This window comes from Corvus kubaryi, unplaced genomic scaffold (genome assembly GCF_017639235.1).
Source record: "Corvus kubaryi isolate FWS band 111438036 unplaced genomic scaffold, C.kubaryi_AGA036_p1.0 68, whole genome shotgun sequence".
NCBI classification, from domain to species: Eukaryota; Metazoa; Chordata; class Aves; order Passeriformes; family Corvidae; genus Corvus; species Corvus kubaryi.
The window spans coordinates 18,026,516-18,045,568 of NW_024582056.1; the positions used below are offsets into that span (position 1 = coordinate 18,026,516).

The 19,053-nt window shown below is 40.8% G+C and overlaps 1 protein-coding gene across 2 annotated transcripts in view; it reads right to left on the reverse strand.

Annotated features, from left to right (window-relative positions):
* Positions 1-9,034: 9,034 nt before the first annotated feature.
* The window catches only part of MRPL36 (mitochondrial ribosomal protein L36), a 10,232-nt gene continuing 213 nt past the window's right edge, over positions 9,035-19,053 (reverse strand). The window contains exon 2 of one of the 2 annotated variants that reach the window (XR_006019596.1): positions 9,035-14,048. Coding sequence is in view for 1 of the 2 variants with exons in the window: in XM_042048679.1 (XP_041904613.1) it covers positions 18,650-18,961 (312 nt within the window). In the remaining variant the exon portion in view is untranslated. Of the gene's footprint in view, positions 14,049-18,265; positions 18,972-19,053 lie in introns of those variants that run through there. The other variant, XM_042048679.1, reaches the window with a different exon arrangement.

The window sequence follows — 19,053 nt, forward strand, 5'->3', positions numbered from 1 at the left end:
ATCTAGAAGGGAAAAGAAAATCATTATTCCCATTTGATGGAGGGGCATTGCCTTCTCTGTTGGCCACAGCAGTCACACTGTGAACGAGTCGGTGTAACAGGGTTAGTTCCAGCGACCAGAGGTTTGCTGGCTTGGGTCACTCACACAAGGAGGATGGAAGACGGGAAGAGGTGCAAGACAGACCACAAGCCAAGCTGCAATCCCAAAAACTGCTCAGGCATCCTTCCTTCTCGAAGCAATGAATCTTCCTTGATGCCTCCGTCTTTGACTTAGGAAATCGTGAGGAGCAGAGAAAGTTCTTCTGCAGCTTCTCCAGGCAGGAGGGACTTTTCTGTTCCAGCTCTGCTTGTTTATGCTCATGTTGAAGTAAGACTATGAAACTATCTCCTTCTCTGCCCATGTCACATGGTTGGTCAGCAGCAGGTTGAGCAGGGGCCTCTCTATAGACTGGCTTTGGCAGCCAAAAATATAGCTATCTCCTTTTAAAACACAGTCAAACAAAAGACACCACATTTAAGAAAAATTACCATGTGGTTACAAACCTTTTTTAATCTGGCAAGTAGAATATTCACTCAGAATATGGAAGTTGAGTTCAGTACCTGCACTGGCCCAAGAGACTTTAAATTAACATTTTGTGCAAGTTTGTTCTCTATACCTCCCTATTTTAGTGGGCTGAAAACCTACACTCTAATAAAAAAAAATTAAAAAGAAAAAAAATTCATAGGGCCAGCGGGAGAAATAGGGAGGATCTTAAAGAAGGACACATTGTAGGGGTCTCCACACTAACCACAGGCAGGCTGGGATGCCCTACCTGTTAGGCCAGGTAACAAATACGTGCTTCACATTCTGCCTTTTCTACAGTGTTATCTCCATTAAATCCACCTTGAAATAAGTCAATACTGTAGTAGATCACACCATCTAATGTCACTTCTGTAAAACCAGTGGTGCCCTATGAGGCAGTCAGTCCCAGCTTCAGCTTCTTCTCCAATACAAAAAACAGTTCAGCACAGTTTGCAGCAGTTGCAGATGTTTCTGCAGCTTGCTGGTTTAGCAGCCTGTCCTTCCAGAGACACTGTCAGTATCTCCAGGTAAGAGCAAGCAGAACTTGGCAGAATTGAGGTGCTGACTGCTGTTTGTGCATGTTGTCACAGCACACTGAATAATTTTAACCACAAGTGTAACTGTGTCAGCTTTTGCAAGAATTTCATCAGGCATAGCCTTGCACTCCCGTTCAAGGGAACGTTTTTTCTAGTCATTATAGAAAGAACACATGAATGTAGATATAAATACTGTTGACTGTCTCATCTGATTGTACATATATATTTCTCTGTGAAGGAAAATCCTTTTTCTTCTTTCAGGGAGGAAGAGAAAGATTTCAGAGATCTAAGCCTAAGTGAGAAATGCAAACAATATATAATGCACCTGACTGCTATTACACACACACACCTGGGTACCAACATAGGCTAAAAAGATGGGTGCTCTTAGTCAAGGTCATTTCCTCAGCTGGATGTGTTAAGAGCTTGTGCTGAGGCAATGAGTCCAGGATTTTCCCTCCTGAGTGTAACAACTAACAAATAGCCACAGCTGAAGATATTCCAGCATGAATTAAGAGAGATGTAAATCACTGTCAAATTAACAAGGTTGACAAAGTGGTTCAGAAGTTCAGCAATGCTCTCTGAAAGTGTGAAAGCATAACGTGGAGAATACAAATGAAATCTGCAGGACTCCTCTAAGGGTCATTAATCTTCATACCATGCTAAAGCTCTACCCAGACTGTGTTTACAAAAACTGCAAACAGACATTAGTTTTGATCAACAGAAAACCTCCATATTATTTAGATATGCTTTTCTTTTAGATACTGGGGCAAGGGCACCCAACAGCCATTTAAGGGGCATTTGAGCCTGGGCAAATGGGAAATGCTAGATCTCAAGTGCATGGGTTATTATTGGACCAAAGTTAAGAGAACTCTAGCTAGCTCATTCCTGTACAAGAGAAGTCTTCACTGGCAAAGGCCTAAGGAATAATCTTTTTGAGTATAAGAGAGCTGTCTCTGATAATGATTAATTGGGAAGGAGTGGCAATTCTTCTATCATGAACATGCTAGAGGATTAGGTATCTTGCTCTTCCCTGTCAGGATGGAAGATTATTTGCGGTTGAAAAGACTTGAGTGCTAGCAAGGTCAGCATTATTACTTTTGTTAATCTTGATGTGGTGCGATGTTTCTTATTTAATGCTTGTTATTTGTATATCTTTATGCTGTAAAAAAGAACTGCTGCCTTAACTTCCAATTACGGTGTGTGACTGAGATAATGTGAACGGGACGATGGGAGTGGGAGTATGGCAGCACTGATGAGTTCTTTCTTTCTGCCTTCTGCTGCTAAGCAGTTGTCTTGTTTATTCTCTAAAATTACTAATTGCCCCACTGCAATCACATAAAAGCCAAATGAAAACACCACGCAAGCACTTCCACAATTTTCTTTTGCTGATGCATTCAGTAGATGCGTGAGTTAGGACTTAAGGTATTTTAGGGTTCTGAACTCCGTGGGTCCCCAGCAGAGATTACTATGCCTCCAAAGAAGGGGTATTTTTAGGGCTGCCGAGAGATGATGATCATCTGTAGGCATTTACCTGCGACCATCACTGCTGGAAAGTCTGTAACACCTCACTGTGTGGTGGTCCAAGCAGAAACCATAAAGTGTCCCATTTAGTTCGCTTTACAAACAACAGAAACATCATGACAAAACTCAAAGCCCTTTTACTAAGGGGAAGTAACTCTTATTTTATCTCCAAAATGGGTGATATATTTCCGGTCAAAGTGAACTAAAATGTCTGGACAGCAAACAGTGGTGTAGCCCATATAAAAGAGTGGATCTGTGAAGAAATTCCATTAATAAATTATACTTTTCTAAGGGCAGCCATAAATATAAGAAACTATTTCCTTCAATTTCATCATCGCTGACCCAAAACAATGGAAAACCATTGTCAACCTTTCAATAAACTCTCATATTTTTATTTATAGGAATTTTCAAGAATGTGTGCAGAAGAGAAAGTGCGCTAAAAATTTTAAGTGTGGCTTTAAATACTTAATGTATTATGTGGAGAAGTTTTGATCTGGGAATTTTAAAAAGTGTGTACGTATGTGTGTGTGTACATACATAATTTTTGAACCTGCTCAGAAATTAACTTTGTTCATTGATGAATTAATCAGATTTTTAATGCACATTCAAATGCAACTGTTGAACAGTAGGAAAGACACCTGGGGTTATTCCTCATGATGGTGCAGCAGAGAAGCTGAAGGCCTCGGATATGCAGCAATCAGCACTTTCATGGCTGTAAGGGGAAGCACAACCTGTTTGATGTTTCATTAAGCCAAAGCAGGAGTAGCTGACATGTTACTAAGGCCAAATGTTACTGACAGAAAACTTTCCTTTCCTCTTTGTTTTTAACTACTATTATGGGATGGGCATCAGGGAGAACACGTGCTTCTTTCTGTTCTATCTTCGTACCACCAGTATGATAATGTCTTCTTTTAATTCTGAAGCAATTAGTTCACAAGGCAAAATAAAGATAAAATCTACATTTTCTACAGTCTTGTTCAAAGGATTCCAACTGACAACTAAGATCTATATAGCTGATTTCCTTTTTTATTCTGATGTATTAAAATTATTTTATTTTAGTTTTTTTAATGCTGTTGTTATTTTTATCTTCACTTCTGTTATTATCAACTTTTCCCTCCTTTTAAGTCATTATCTGTTGGGATCCTTGGTGTTTCTTTCTTTGTTTGACTGGTTTGTCATCACTTCCCAGCATCCTCTGCAAAACTCAGATGACAGTATTTCAATAATACCTGCTGGAATTTTACATTTAATTAAAATAAACCTGTGTCAAGTTCATTCATAAATTTCTTGTAGTTCCACTCCAGGCAGAAAATATGCAGGATCCTTTGGAAGTGCCCTGACAAGGTCCCTTCCAGTTGCCTTTATTTCAACTGCAGGAGGCTTCCCCATGGCAGGCAGGTCCATGGAGATACCACCAATGCAGAGGGATGCCGTGCTGGTCCTCTCGGAGTCTCCTTGGCTAGGAACAGCACAGAGGTGTGCTTGGATCCCAAAAACATATGGTAGGGCACTCATCGGCCCATGGATGCTTGTCATGACACAAGGGAAAAAATTACCCTGAACAGCAGCTAAGGCTGCTACTGTGCCCTCTGCCACACACCATGGTGAGATCCACCAGGCCATTTGATACAAGCTGGCCCATTGCTATAGTTCCCCACTGGAGTCCTGTGAAGAGGAAGCTTTGAAGAAGGACTCTCACTGCTGGCTTTTGGTTCCCCAGTGACTCAATGTGACCAGGACTGCCTGAAGGGACAACTTCCCTCTCAAGCCTTGGAGGTCCTCTCTTGAGTGCTTACTAGTAAATCCCTGGGTACTGACCATGGCTTTCCAGTCCAGGGCACCTCACGTTCTGACCAAATCCTTAGGATATTGTCAAGGACGTGCGCTGCGCTTACCCTGCAGTGGAAGGCCAGCCTTCATGAGATGACTGGGTGCCACGTGTGACTTCTTGGCATGACTTTTAAAAGCACAGAGAAGTCAGGTCACTACAGTGGATCCAGTCTGTGGAATGTGATTAATTCAGGTCAAACTTGTAGTCTTTAATCACCACTATCTTGATGATCTGTGCTGCTTCCAAGATCTCTAATTGACTTAGCCAGATTATAGCGAGGCTGCTCACAATAATCTTTGAAAGGTCATGATGATCAGATGATGTGCCTGAGGACTGGAAGAAATCAAATGTCACCCCAGTCTTCAAAAAGAGCAAGAAGCAGGACCCAGGGAACTACCAGCCAGTCAGCCTAACTTCAATGCCTAGAAAGATGATGGTGTGCTTTATTCTAGAGGCAATCTCTATTGTCATGGATGACAAGAAGGTGATCAGGAGTACTCAGCATGGATTCTCTAAAGATAAATCATGCTTGACCAATCTGATTGACTTCTATGAAGAAACAACTTCCTGAATGGATGAGGGGAGAGCAGTGATTATTGTCTACCTCGACTTCAGCAAAGCTTTCAACACTATCTCTCACAACACCTCATAGGCAAACTCAGGAGGTGTGGACTGGATGAGTGGTCAGGGAGGTGGATTGAGAACTGGCTGAATGGCACATCCCAAAGGGTTGTAATTAGCGGCACAGGGTCCAGTTGGAGGCCTGTCATTAGTGGTGTCCCCCAAGGTTCAATACTGGGCCCAGTATTGCTTAACTTGTTCATCAGTGACTCGGACGAAGGGGCAAAGGCTTCCTCAGTAAGTTCCATGATGACACAAAGCTGTGAGGAGTGGCCAATACCCCAGAGGGCTGTGCAGCCCCTCAGAGGGACCTCAACAGATTGCAGAGATGGGCAGAGAAGAACCTTCTGAAATTCAACAAAGTCAAGTGAGGGGTCCTGCATTTGGGGAGGAATAACCCCGGACACCAGTACAGGCTAGGGGCTGACCTGCTGGAAAACAGTTCTGTGGAGAAGGACCTGGGGGTCCTGGTGGACAACAAGCTGTCCATAACACAGCAGTGTGCCCTGGTGGCCAAGACGACCAATGGTTTCCTGGGATGAATTAGGAAGAGCATTTCCAGCAGATCAAGTGAAGTCATCCTGCCCCTCAGCCCTAGTGGGGGCCACATCTTGAGTGCTGTGTCCAGTTCTGGGCTCCTCAGGACAAGAGAGACATGGAGCTCCTGGAGCAGGTCCAGAGGAGGGCAACAAAGGTGATTTACAGAGTGGAACATCTCTCTTACGAGGAAAGGCTGAGGGAACTTGGTCTGTTCATCCTTGAGAAGAGACAACAGAGTGGGAACCTCACTGATGTCTAGAAGTATCTGCAGAGAAGGTGTCAAGAGGATGGATCTAGGCTCTTGATGGTGTCAAGCAATAAAATTGGCAGAAACCAACACACAGGATGTTTTACCTCAGTATTAGGAATAACCTCTTCTCTGTGTGGGTGACCGAGCACTGGAACAGGTTGCCAAGAGAGGGTGTGGAGTCTCCCTCACTGAAGATATTCAAGAACCATCTGGACACAATCCTGTGCCATGAGCTTTAGGATGACCCTGCTGGAGCAGGGAGATTGGACAAGATGACCCAATGTGATCACTTCCAACCTAACCAGGTCTGTGATTCTGTGATTCTAAGAGATCTTTCCAACTCACCTCATTTTTATTATCAGGAATTCCTCAGTCCTGGAAATCTTTTTCTATGATCAGGTTCACTATGACAACTGAGCCAGAAAATTAAGGATTTTAAACAAAAAGTAGTCTTCAATGTAAAGAAGTAGCACATTTTGTTATCAAAACCATGGATACATAAAATACCTAACAATATATAGACTTGAGCAAAAATTGTATAGCTTTCTGCTTTTTTTTTTTTTCATTTTAATAGATAATTTTTTTCTTTATTTCAAGGGAAAGGAAATAGGGAGAAAAAAGAAAATTTCTACTATTTTAACTTCAGAGAAGTGTTGCTGAGATACTTTTTGCTTTGAATAAGTTTTATTTTTTTTGACTGTGGAGTCATAAGATTTGGGGTCAATCAAGTTTCTGAAGAAAGAGAATTCCACATTAAGAAGACTCATCTTTCTCTTTGCTCAAGAAAGGCTTTTAACGCTTCCGTACTGTCGACTATAAAATATGGAGCAAAAGGGTGGGAACATTTAATATACTGGAGCTGAAACTAAAACCTGGACAATGAAGCATGAAATGAAGTATGCTTGATATCACAGAGAAACAGAATTAACAAATAGGTAAGACAGAGAAAGTACGTAAAAGAACAGTCTTTAAGAATAAAAGGACACTGGGGTGATTGTATCTTGAAGAGGGCAAAATTAAAGACGGAATGTGTTTATGAAGAAATGGGTTACAGCACGTGTAATCGTCAGAACACTTAAGAATGTATCATAAAAACACCTTTTCTCCTCTGACCTATTTCAAAACAGATACATGACTGGATTGCATGAAGAACACTGAGTGCTTCAGAGGTGTGGGAATTTAAAGTATTGTAAAGCAATTAAAAATTACATTAATTACACTGCTTGATAGTACTATATATGTGCCCCTTTTGAAGGAAGGACGCTCTTATGTTTCCAGTGACAAGCTTTCTTAAGGGGAAACCATAACAACTAGAGAAACATAAAGAGTTTCTATAACCTTGTAATCGCACATGTCATACACAATGTACTATTTTCCCTCTTTATAGCAGAAATGCTCAGAAATAATATAAAGTAGATGCTTCAAATTATGTTTTCTGTGACAGAAGTTAATTCTAAAGTAAGTATTCCATGAAAGAGAAACAGAGAAAACATTTTTACATGTCTATCATTTGTCCTTAGAGGACACAAAACAAATATGTTTTTTAAAGCTTGACACTGGTATTATTCTGTGTGGCCTGCGGCTATATGCTTTTTCCAGTTTGTAGAATTGAAGGATAAGAAAACAGCTTTGCATTAAGAGGAACACATTGTACAGGTTAATCATAACCATGCAGAAATCAAAATGCTGCCAACAAAATAATGGCGTACTAGTGCCAAGGGAGTCACCAGGATGACTGTGAGGGAAGCTGTGGGAGAATAACAACTCCTTTGCACGTCGGGAAGTATTTCAGGCATGTGCTTCTAAATTAATTATTGATGTGGCTGAAACAGAAGTTTTTACTACTGTCGACAATAGCAAATACTCGTAAAAATTTAATTGGCTAAAAGTTAATTTCAGTGTACCTCAATCATGAAATGCATTAATTGAGAAGAGCCTTTTTTAAGATGTTTAAATTTTAAAAGGAAATAAAGCAGAAAAGCAGAATCAGGCAGGGGAATTTAACAAATGTAAATATGTTGACAGAAGTGAGAGTCACTGCCTAGTCAATATTGTATCAATTAACCAAATTAACAGTAGTCCCAAATGAGAGCTAAGTAAAATGGCATGATTTTCTAGTTAGTCTGACTCATTCCCATTATCCATTATGTGTGTACATTAGTGTGTACAAAACAGACAAACTAAAAAGCAGTGCCACAGAAAATGTGGAAGAATTAGACAAAATAGTGCTTGTAAGAATTTTAAATGCTCTAAATCCATTAAATAACAAATAAATCATAATTTGTACCGGTGACAGTTGCTACTTTTTCAAGGAGAGTGGCTAGTCCGCTTCCAGCTACCAGCTCTCCTTAGGCTGCCGTGGGAACATCTGAGAATCACTTATCTATATTGTAAACAAATAGCATCCCAAGACATTGGTAGAAGTACTTCCAGATTTCCAGTTTAGCTAGTCAAACTGTAAAAAAAAAAAAAGTGAACACGACCAAATTTTTTTTGTTAAGATGTGTGACATCTGACGCTGAGACTGACCTAACTGCAACCATAGACTTTTTAGGTAATACTGACACTGAGATTTTAATTCAGCATAGCTGAATAGCATAGTATAGCCATATTTAAATAATTGGAATGGAAAACTACATACACTATTGGAGGGATAAGCTTGTAAAATATTTTTCTCTTCACTTACAGACTTTATATTTTTAGCCCTAAGCGTGTAACATCTCGATACCTCTGAGAAGCTGTTGAAAAGAATCTGTTCAGAGAGGGCGACATAAAAGGTAAGAGCATGCAATTTTATCACTGGAGTATCAGGACAGTCTTTAGTTCCCTTTGAGGGACTTGGGTAACCCAGAAAAAGCTCATATGGTTGCTATGCCTGTCAAGTGTCTGAACACAGCAGTAAATTCACAGAAATACCTGCAAAGGCCACTTGTCCCACAAATTCCCCATATAAGAAACTGTGTGGTGAAGCTTCCTTTGACACTGCTGGGGAAATCATGGAGGAGCTTACAAGAAAGTGTTCAGAATGCTGTGAGGTTCACTGTCACTTCTGTATTTTCTCTTTCTCAACAGCAGTGAGACTGTAGCATTTCCGTGAGCACCACTGCTGGCATACAAGCTCATCTGATGTTCTGTCACCACTGTTAATTACATAAGGTAGCACCCAACAGAAAATGATGCAAAACTTATTTTATTTAATTATTTTAATGGTCATACATAAGGCAGTGTTTTTTAAAAGCTAACAATCCTTTCTTATTGAACTTTCATTGTTAAAATACAAAATGTTGTTGATTGGTAAATGGTAGCTCTTAGCTTTGAGCCATAACTACACACGAAACAAATTATTTGGATTAAACTGTACAGGAGATTGTCCTGAGATCATTTCAGCTATGATGTTTACATGTATGAAAGACAGATACACCCCTTATGCTGTATCATTTTGTGGCAACTATGGTCATCCAACAGGTTACACAAAGCTCTTTCCCATTGTAGTTTATGTGAATGATTACCACAATGCACTACAGTAAATTTGCCCAAAATATTTCTAGACCCCACGTGGGTAAAAGTCTCATTCACTTTCATCCTATGGTTTGGAGACCTGTACATATAATCACTTTCAAGAGAGTTAAAAAATTCAAACCAGGTAATAAACTATAAAAGAAGAAGAACCAATAGATGATCTTTTTTTTGTATAGTTTTACCAATACTGAGAATACAATATCACTATAACTAGATCTAACCAATAATATTATCCATTGAAAATACATTACATACAGTGTGAAGTTTGAATTTTTTAGCAGCAAATTTTTCTACTGTGCTTACAAAAAGGCTACAATACATATAGCCAGTGGAAAAAGCATTAAGCAGTATGTGTTCCTGTTTAACTGAGGCTGGGATACTTATTAAAAGTCTTCTGAAGCAGCTTATTTGTACAGAAGCTCAAGATTTTGCCAGAAAAGGCTGCTTCATGGGTTAATGTATTCACCTATAAATAAAAGCAGTGACAGCTCTCCTGTCAGTACATGCTGATGGACGGTTCCTTTTTCCACCATTACAGCCTTGTGAATGTGGGAAAATTAATTTAAGTGGTAGTTAATTTCTAATGAATTTCATTCAAGCGGTTAATATGGTCCCTTGATGTTATGGTAACCTTCATGGATCATTGCATTATGTAAATAAATTCTACTTTATGCTGGTTTATTAAAAAAAGAGGAAGATTGGTGAGTCCAGTCAAACCCTCACATATACAAACCTGCACAAAATTTCTTAAGAAATTGCTGAAAATAGACTGTTTGAGAGGAATGCACTTGATATCCTACAAAGCATACCATTCATCTTTATAAGACATCTAATTTTTATATAATTTTGGCAGGATCATCTATTATTTGGCGCTGAGAACAAGACTTTTGGGAAGGAAATCCTCTTCACTCAAAATGGTATTACAAATGCAGCTTGCGTGTCCTTGAGGGACTCTCCAAGCCCTTAGACCAGCTGTCTTGCACAAGCATGAATCATTGCACAGGTTTCCCATATCCCAGCTCCCACCTTATTCCCTCTTCTAGGGGGAGACCTCTGACAGGGCATGCTCTGAGGAGGATGTATCCATGGCATCTTACTCCTTGAAGTCACTCAGATGGCCAGTGAGTTGTTTAAAGGCAATCCTAAAATATGTAGGGTGAGGTATGTTTCCAAGAAACATGAGGTAGACATTCATCTGTCACACTGGCAAACCCAAAAATATTTGGGAGGACAGAATTATATAAAATATTTCAGGAAAGATTAACTCAAAAGGTGTATGGTGTAGTCAATAATGTCCAAGAATGTATGAGAGGGAATGCTTGTAGGCAGAGGCAATATCTTTTAAAAGACAATTGAGACAGTTGGAAAAAAAGCTGGTAAGCTTTGGCATATGTGAGAATGACTTGTCTACTCAAAAGCTTTCCTGTTTTTTTTCCAACAATATCAGTGATCTCATAAAATATATTACCTTCCTTACAAGCCCTTTCTCACAAATTCAAACATTACACAAGAGAGTTATTAGGATGATGAGAGGAGCAAAAGTCTGCTTCATGAAAAGACTTGTTCAGCTTAGGAAAACAAAGACTGAGAAAGGACATGGGAGCTACCTAGAAATAAGTATCAAGCAGATAAATTCTCCAGGAACAGCAGTGCTGTTTAACAAAAAAAGATAATGTTGGTGTGAGTATAAACAAGTCATAAATAAATGTAAAGCTGGAGTTAGAAGAAGATTAGGAAGAAGAGGGAAGTTCTAGATTGTCTGAAGTCATGTTAGCAAAAGGCACTTAATTTTCAATGCAGAATTCAATGTATTTATTTAAATAATATTAAGTAGTTGCCAGAATAGCAGGGAGTTGGAGTAATGTGTATACATCGCCTTCACAACTTTTTCCATTGATCACCATTCTGGAGACAAAATGTCCTAGAGCTGTGACCACACTCCTCATAGGCAGCACCTTTCCATGCCTGGAGAGAATACAGCTAGGTCATGGTTAAGGAGACCCTAAATGATGAATGTTTTAAAGGCCTTAACACCAACGGCCTTCACCTCGTGGCCCTGCCAACACAGCTCTCTGCCCTGCTGCTCGTGCCACACACAGACACTGTCTGATTCATGCTTGGCACCCAGCTACACCACCTCTCCCTGTGAGCCTTAATATGAGATCCACTTAGTTTTGCTCTTCACTTTTTCAAGCAGTATCAAGGGATGCACCTGAAACTCAGCAGAAAGGATCATCCATAACATTTTTTTTGTCTTTCCTTGCCTGTTTTTCCTCCTGACCATTCTTTGAACATTACACATTATATATCTTAAGTTCCTTGAAAAACAGCACTTTTTTCAAGGTGCCCAAGACAATGAGATGGGTGATTTGCAGTCTTCCACGTTTGTGCTTTTTTGGATAATGCTGAGAAGAATGTATGCTGTGTGCAGAGGGCCATCATATGAAGCAATGTGAGACAGCAAGGCCAGCTGGAGTAGTACTGGACACCTGGGATGGCCTGAAGGAACCAGCCATACTCTATGTAAGAGTATGACTAGCTACACTAGTCTAGACACTGAACTGTTTCTGAGTCTGGATTTTGTCTGAAGAAAGCATCCTGGAAACTCTCTGTCACAGATGCAGGGCAGATGATCAAGTGAACAAGACGCAGGAGCAAAACCAAAGTGGTTCAAACAGACTCATGATATGCCTTATGTATCAAAACTAAAAAAAAAAAAAAAATCCTAGTATATGTACATGAATTCACAGCTGCTTGAGTAACATGTCAAAACACAACTGCAAATGGGAATCACCATGAAATGTGAATGTCTTTCACTGTGGTTTCAGGGATATTTAGAGAAGTGGTACATACCCTGTTTTTTTAATTAGTGATTCAGGTGTGATATAGATCAAACACTGATAAATTCAGGGTAAAAAAAATCAGCAAAGTAGTAATAATGATAATGGAGCAATGGGGAGAAGTTCATGCTGCTTAACACACTGAATCTACTGAAAACATTTTCATTTTGTTACCTTCAAATGCAAAGTCATACATCTAGAAATGAGACATCGCAGCTACACCTGCAGAAGAGAGAGCTGTGTCAAGCACAGGGGAAGTGTTAAGCAATGTAAACCCTTTACAGGTCATAAAAACCAGACAGCAAACAAATTCTTTACAGAAATCCATAGCAATGATGTGATCTTCCAATGAAGGAATCAGATTACTGAGAACAAAATTCAGGAGCACTTTAACCTCAGTGCTCAGCATCATTAAGGTAGATTCTACCTATAGTTCCTGTGTCCATATTTTAAAAAGAAATGAGAGGAGGGTACAGGGAACAGAAATATCCAAAGGTTAGACAAAACATTTTATACTGAGAAAGATTACTAATCTGATTATCTTAACAAAAGGTTGAAAGGGTGACTCAAATTTAGTGACTGCCTTTTGAAGGAAAAATACAGGAATCTAAGAATGAAAAACTCAACAAAATTTGGTAACTGCAAATTAAAGCAAACAAGCTCACCTTTTTTCCAGTGAAGTGACACTATTTTGTAACATAGTTGTGTGACTGGCTGCTCATCTATCCACTACTCATCTACCCAACTCCAGAGCTGTGGTCTCTGGCTGCAGCTGTGTTTTAGATTCCATCTCCTACCTCTGGTAGAACAGAATTCTTCAGCCTACAGGTTAAGTCCCAGGTTACCATTTCATATTTACTGTATTTTCACTCACTTAAATACATCAAATAAGTTCTTTTTTCTGTGACTACGCAATTGGTGATCAGGATGAATGACCAGACGACATAAAACCAACTTGTTATTTAATAGCTAGATGAGCGTTCAAAGCAAAACCGAAGTATGTGGCACACAACCTAGAGGCAAAAGTTCTTATCTAAAGCCTGAAGATCCTATGAAAGTGACCTGTTTTAGAAATCCCAGTCACTGCTTTTAAAATACTAGCCTCCTAGTACGAGTCCCTTTTAAAACTGTGTAAACTCTGGCACTGCTTGCTCCAAGTCTTCTCCTCATTACCAATCTTTAATCATGTACAACAGAGAGGCTTGCATTACTCCCTGCCTGTTTTTTTGCTTACTTTTAACCACTAAATGGAATCAATCTATTTTAGATCAAATGACTTCACAAAGTTCACTTTTTATTCCTTTTTGCACAATGTGGCATATGAGCACAGGTGGCTTCTTGAAAATGCTGCTTGTTTTCAACACTTTATTCATATTTACAGACAACAGATTTCAAAGTCTGATGCACAAACTTCTAGGCGAAATAGCGAATTTTTCATTTCTGGAGGCAGGTGGATAACTCTAGCAAGTGACAGCTTCATCTTGGGTGCCAATATTCTCTCTGTACCAACTTTCATCATTTTTAGATCAGGTTCAGTGTCTTCACTGTGATGAAGCTCTTATAAAGATTGCTGCCTCCACTGCAAGTGGGATACGGAGCAATAACGAAACTGCTGCAGTTTATCTCCCAGAGGTATAGAAGTAAAACACCACCACTTACCTAAATAAACTGGGCTGTAAAGTGTGACAGTTCAATAACAGCTTCATGGGCAGTTCACCTATTCCTACAGGAAGCTAAATTCAGTCCTGGAAAGCAGAGGAGACTGGACAGGTGAGGGCATGCCCCCTCATAGGTGTGGATTTCAAGATCCAAATTAATAATCTGGTGAGCTGTAATAGAAAGAATGCAAGCATTTAAATGTATAATCAGTTTTATTAAACTGAGTGGGATTGCTTTATCCATAACTTCAGTTTTAAAAATAATTTGATAGTTTTCAGCTGTGTATATCAAGGGTGTGTCCACCCTTGCTGATTCAGAACTTTGCAATATGGTGATGCTGCGGATAAACATAAACCAGCTTTGGTAACGAAACCTCCTTAGTGCATAGAGCTCACTGAAACCACAGGAAGACCTTGGCGTTACATAGAAGATGCTCTGAACAGTGCCTGCAGTAGCATGTTGTGTCTGCACTGTTAAACAAAGAGGAGAAAGCAGCCCGGCTTCTCACTTTCTTTTCCATTGTTTAAGAGCATTTACATTTTTGCTTTATATTTTTATTTATATTTTTTTGTTTAATTTCACCTACTTCACCTCTACAAATAAAGAAAAAATTCCAATTGTTAATACTCGGGAAAAGCATTAGCAATTGCTCTGAAATATCACTTTCTGGTGCTTTTCTTTTTTTTAATGAAATAATTGGAAGAACAATATTGTGTCTACATAACTCAAAAATAGCTGTTATTTTAACTGAGTGTGGGAGACTGTGGTGGTGTCAGAATCTGGAACAGTCACCCGTCAGCCAGCTAACCTCAGGGTGTACTGCCTCCATCCGAGCAGACACGGCTTCTCGGTACTGTAATTCCTAAAGACTTCTCCCTCACCTGTCATTTTTGAAGAGCTATTGTCCTGAATTCAGCAACCAATACTGTAATTCCCATACACACAACCACAGACAAAGTCTGACAGTCATTAATATACATGAGCTCTAAGATTTATCCTCCAGTTGACCTAAATACATCTCTACCTGTTGCGTATCAGGAATCTGACAATCTCATTCCCTAGAACAGTTCTAAGGAGTTAAGCAAATTCAGTCGCTCACAATTGCAAATGATTTTCATAATTGTACAATGGAGACAGTCACAGGAGCCATCAGTTGTCACGTTCCCACTCCACTGTGGGGATTTAAAGAAGAATGAAGATTTTCTGGAGGGGGTAACCTAGACATGTAAGAATTAGGAAACCAAAAACTGAAAATGTAATTGGAGCCTGAGCCTTATTTCAGTTTTCACTGTAGGAATTCTTCTACCTGTGTTATTGGGTACTATTTTCCCCCCTAAACCATTTTATGTTCTCGCTGCGCTCTTCTTATCATTCCCCTCCCTTTCAGCTTCAGGAGGGAGAAATAAAAAAGAAAATGCATATAATTAAGGAATTGGTATTTTTAGTATTTCAGGACTAAATTTTTGGCCTGGGTAACTTAAGTAGTTGTTGTGTACCCTATCCTTTGCCAACAGCTGTTTAGGTAGCACAACATTCAGAAGGTCTGTAATGAAGGCTGTGAACCCTTAGCTACCAACCATGAGGCTACTGGCTGACATTATTTCACCTGCTCATTTTGCAGGTGCTGTAAACAAACCTAAAACAAACATGCATCACCCCCAGCTATAGTCACCTTCCTCAAGTCACTCAAATTACAGAAAGCTATAGAATCCGATTTTTTTTAGAACACCTCTCTTAACAGTTTGTAGATGTCAACTAAAAAATGGTACTTACAAGTGTGTGATACCAGTACTCCTGCCTAACAGATGGAAAAATTGAGACAAAGGCAAAATTACCTTTTCAAGATTATACAGCAAGTCAATAGCAGAGTACAATTACAATTCAGAGCCTTCTAGTTTCTAATCCTATAATCCTCTTTCCAAAATCTATTAAGCACAACCAAATATGCTGTTTCAGTGATGACCATGAATGCTCCATTCTTTTGAATACTCCACCCCAGGTAACACAAACTGACTGTTCAGACAATGACATATGAATTGTTTACAGCCATGATAAACATTTGAGTTCAAATTACTTCAATTTCAAGTTTCTGACCAGTAGCCCTACATTCGAAGGGTTTAATAAGGAAAAAATTTTTCCTCATTGTAAGTTGTTGAAACAAGCTGCTCAGTCAGCATTGTATAAAAGCTTGTCTTAGGTTAAAGGGGGAGATGAAAACAGTAATTTGTGCCTCCCTCTGCTGCACAGTAATCCTAGCCCTAAATTTCACTCATTTTCTGAGTGTAGACTGTATTTGACACCAGCCTGGCAGAGTGAACTTGTCCTAGGGTCCTACACATTGCTGAATTCAGAAAGTCTGGCCAGACTGCAGCTCCTCACCCTGGCAACTCACACTTGCAGGTCTCTCTTAACCATCTGACACTGCTCTTGGCAAGAGAGCCCTGGTTTGAATTGCTCCCCAGTGACTCACCAGCACAATTTGTCTTGTACCAGTGAGCTGCCTTTTCCTGACAGAACCAAGGGGCTGGATGAACTATTTGAGAGGCACTAAGACCAGCTGACAACTGTCTTTCCTAAAAAACCCAACCAACCAACAGACTCTCACTTCATTTCATGTCTAATCCACAGCTCAGTCCTTATTATCCACCAGAAAAGCAGGTAGGGCTGGAAATCACTGTTTTTTTCGGGACATAAATACACTGTTTACCTTACAGGTGTACCAATAGTTAACCTCACAAGGTATCACAGAGGTTCACAGCACACAGGCCTTTTCTTCTGCTGGAACAAAACACACACCTAGGAATGTGTACCACTAACACTGAGAATCAGAGCTTTTAAAATCTTCAGTTCCTAAGATTAAACTGATTAACATGTTTAACTGTCAAGGCATGTTAAAGGTGTAAAATATTTCCAAGAAATTTCTGTGCTTACATTTTATTTTCATGCACAAGCTGCGGGTGTTTAGAAAACAGTTGCTCTCTTTCATGAGTGTCCAAATTTCAATCAAACCTTTTGAAGTACAGCAAGTTTTACACTACTTCAAGGTTCTTTGAGTAGCCTTACACATTTTGATTCAATCTGTCCCTCTTTAGTTAGATGAAGCTAGCCCTTTCTCTCTCCCCTCATTGCCATGAATTCGCTTGAACCCCCCCTAAGATGGATGCACATGTTAACTAACCTGCTCCTCTCTCTCTCCAAACCCACATTCCCAGTGATAAGAGAAAAGATAAACCACCCAACATATGGAAAACCAGTCAATAATTATTGCCTCTGCTTAGCCACAGCTTTCCAGGTTTAGATTCGCATTGTCTACAAGCACCGAGTAAAAATGTATTAATTATAAAAGTTACTGCAATTGTAAAGTTGTGGAATTGTAACTGGGCAGAAAAGGCCTTCAAGTCATCATACTGTTCAATGTTACAGCAACTTCAAACACAGTGCTCAGCCAATTTCACCTTTCAAGAAAGGTACTCACAGTACTCTGGCAAACTTGTAGCTATAACAGGACAGTTGTCCAAAAGTTTAGTTTGGTACCATTTGCTAAGAACTTGCAGTTCAGAGGAAGATCAAACGCTCCTGCCTCTAGCAGAGCCATGTTCCTCAGAGAAGCGTAAGAAGCACCACTGGGGACTGAAGCAATTTTGGCTCTAATTAATTAATGGGTGCCAATCCACTAGTTTGCATTCAACATTATGCTTGGCCATATGACCTCCGAGGCATTACTGCTCTCAGTCATTCACTCCACACCTGTTAGGAGAATTGTTTCAAGGTTCACAAGAAAAAAAGAATATTCTTAAGCCTAACCGATCTATGAGAGCAAGCCTAAAGCTTTGCAGAATCTTAAGTTAGATGGAATCTGAAATTGCTATTTTGATCTTCTTTATGTAGACTCTACCCAAAATGGTTTACAATCTCCACCCAAAAGGTCATGATTCCTTGGTTCTTTGGGTTCAGATTTGGGAAACTGTAGAATAGCAGGTACAGTGTCAAGAGAAGACTTCTGTGGGGAAGATAAGGCTGTGAACACTGTGAACGGTCAATATATCATTAAGTGAGGACTTAAGACACTAAAACCTTAAAAAGTGTTTATAACTTTATACTGGTTAAAATACCACCATCACCCTTCAAACCCCAATGATAAGCAGCAAGGGTTTACACTGGCATTACTGAAGCTACTGGGGATTATGTCAGCTATGACTCAACAGTTTAAAAAAAATTGCTACCTCACCTATGAACCAAGCCAAAAGCTAGAACATTATCTGTCAATGTAACATGATTCATACCATTTGGTACTCAAGAGTCCACCTGACTTTAAAACTCTTGGTTCTGTTATCAACATCTTGGGGGGCAGAGGAGTGTTTAAGAAAAAACCCACAGTATATTGTAATAATGAACATCAATGGAGTTTATTTTCATTTTGCTTTAATTAAACTCAAATGCACCTCAGAGTCCAGTGATCCAGCTTCACCCTTACTAATTTAGCAGTGCGGTGATTTTAAGGCTTCACGACTAAGATGACAAGAAGTCCTGAAGGCTGTTATTTCCCACTTCAGTTCTCCGCATCCACGGCCTGAAGTTCCGGAGCGGGCCGTCAAGATCGCACCTCGCTCTAGGTGTGCGTTAAGCTGGAACATTGCCGCACGCAGCACTTTGCCACCCGTGTCCTCAGCAGGCAGCTCCTGGCGGCCGCGGGCAGCCTGGTGACAGGGACACGGCAGCGGGGGGCTCGGGGCCCGGCACCAGCTCTGCGCCCTGCGGCTCCCGGCCGGCGCTACCCCTTGCGCTGCTTGTGCCGGGGGTTGCTCCTGCAGCACACGTAGAGCCGCCCGCGCCGCCGGACGAAATAGCAGTCCTTGCAGCGCCTCCTCAGCGCCGTCTTCGTCTTCAGCCCGGCCAGCAGCGGCGGCAGCGGCGGCCCGGGCGGCGGCGGCACGGCCAGCAGCCCGCGGGGCGCCCGCCACGGCGGCGCGGCCCAGCCCCCAGACACCGCGGGCGGCCCCACCGCGCGCCCCCACGGGGCCAGCGAGCACAGCGAGCGCAGCGGGGCGGCCGCGGCGGCGGCCCTGAGCAGGAGGGACAGCATGCTCGGCGCCCTGCGGGGACAGCGCGCCGGTCAGGACACACGCACCACTCCCGCTTCTCTTCTCCTCTCCCGCCGCTGCGTCCCCACCACCC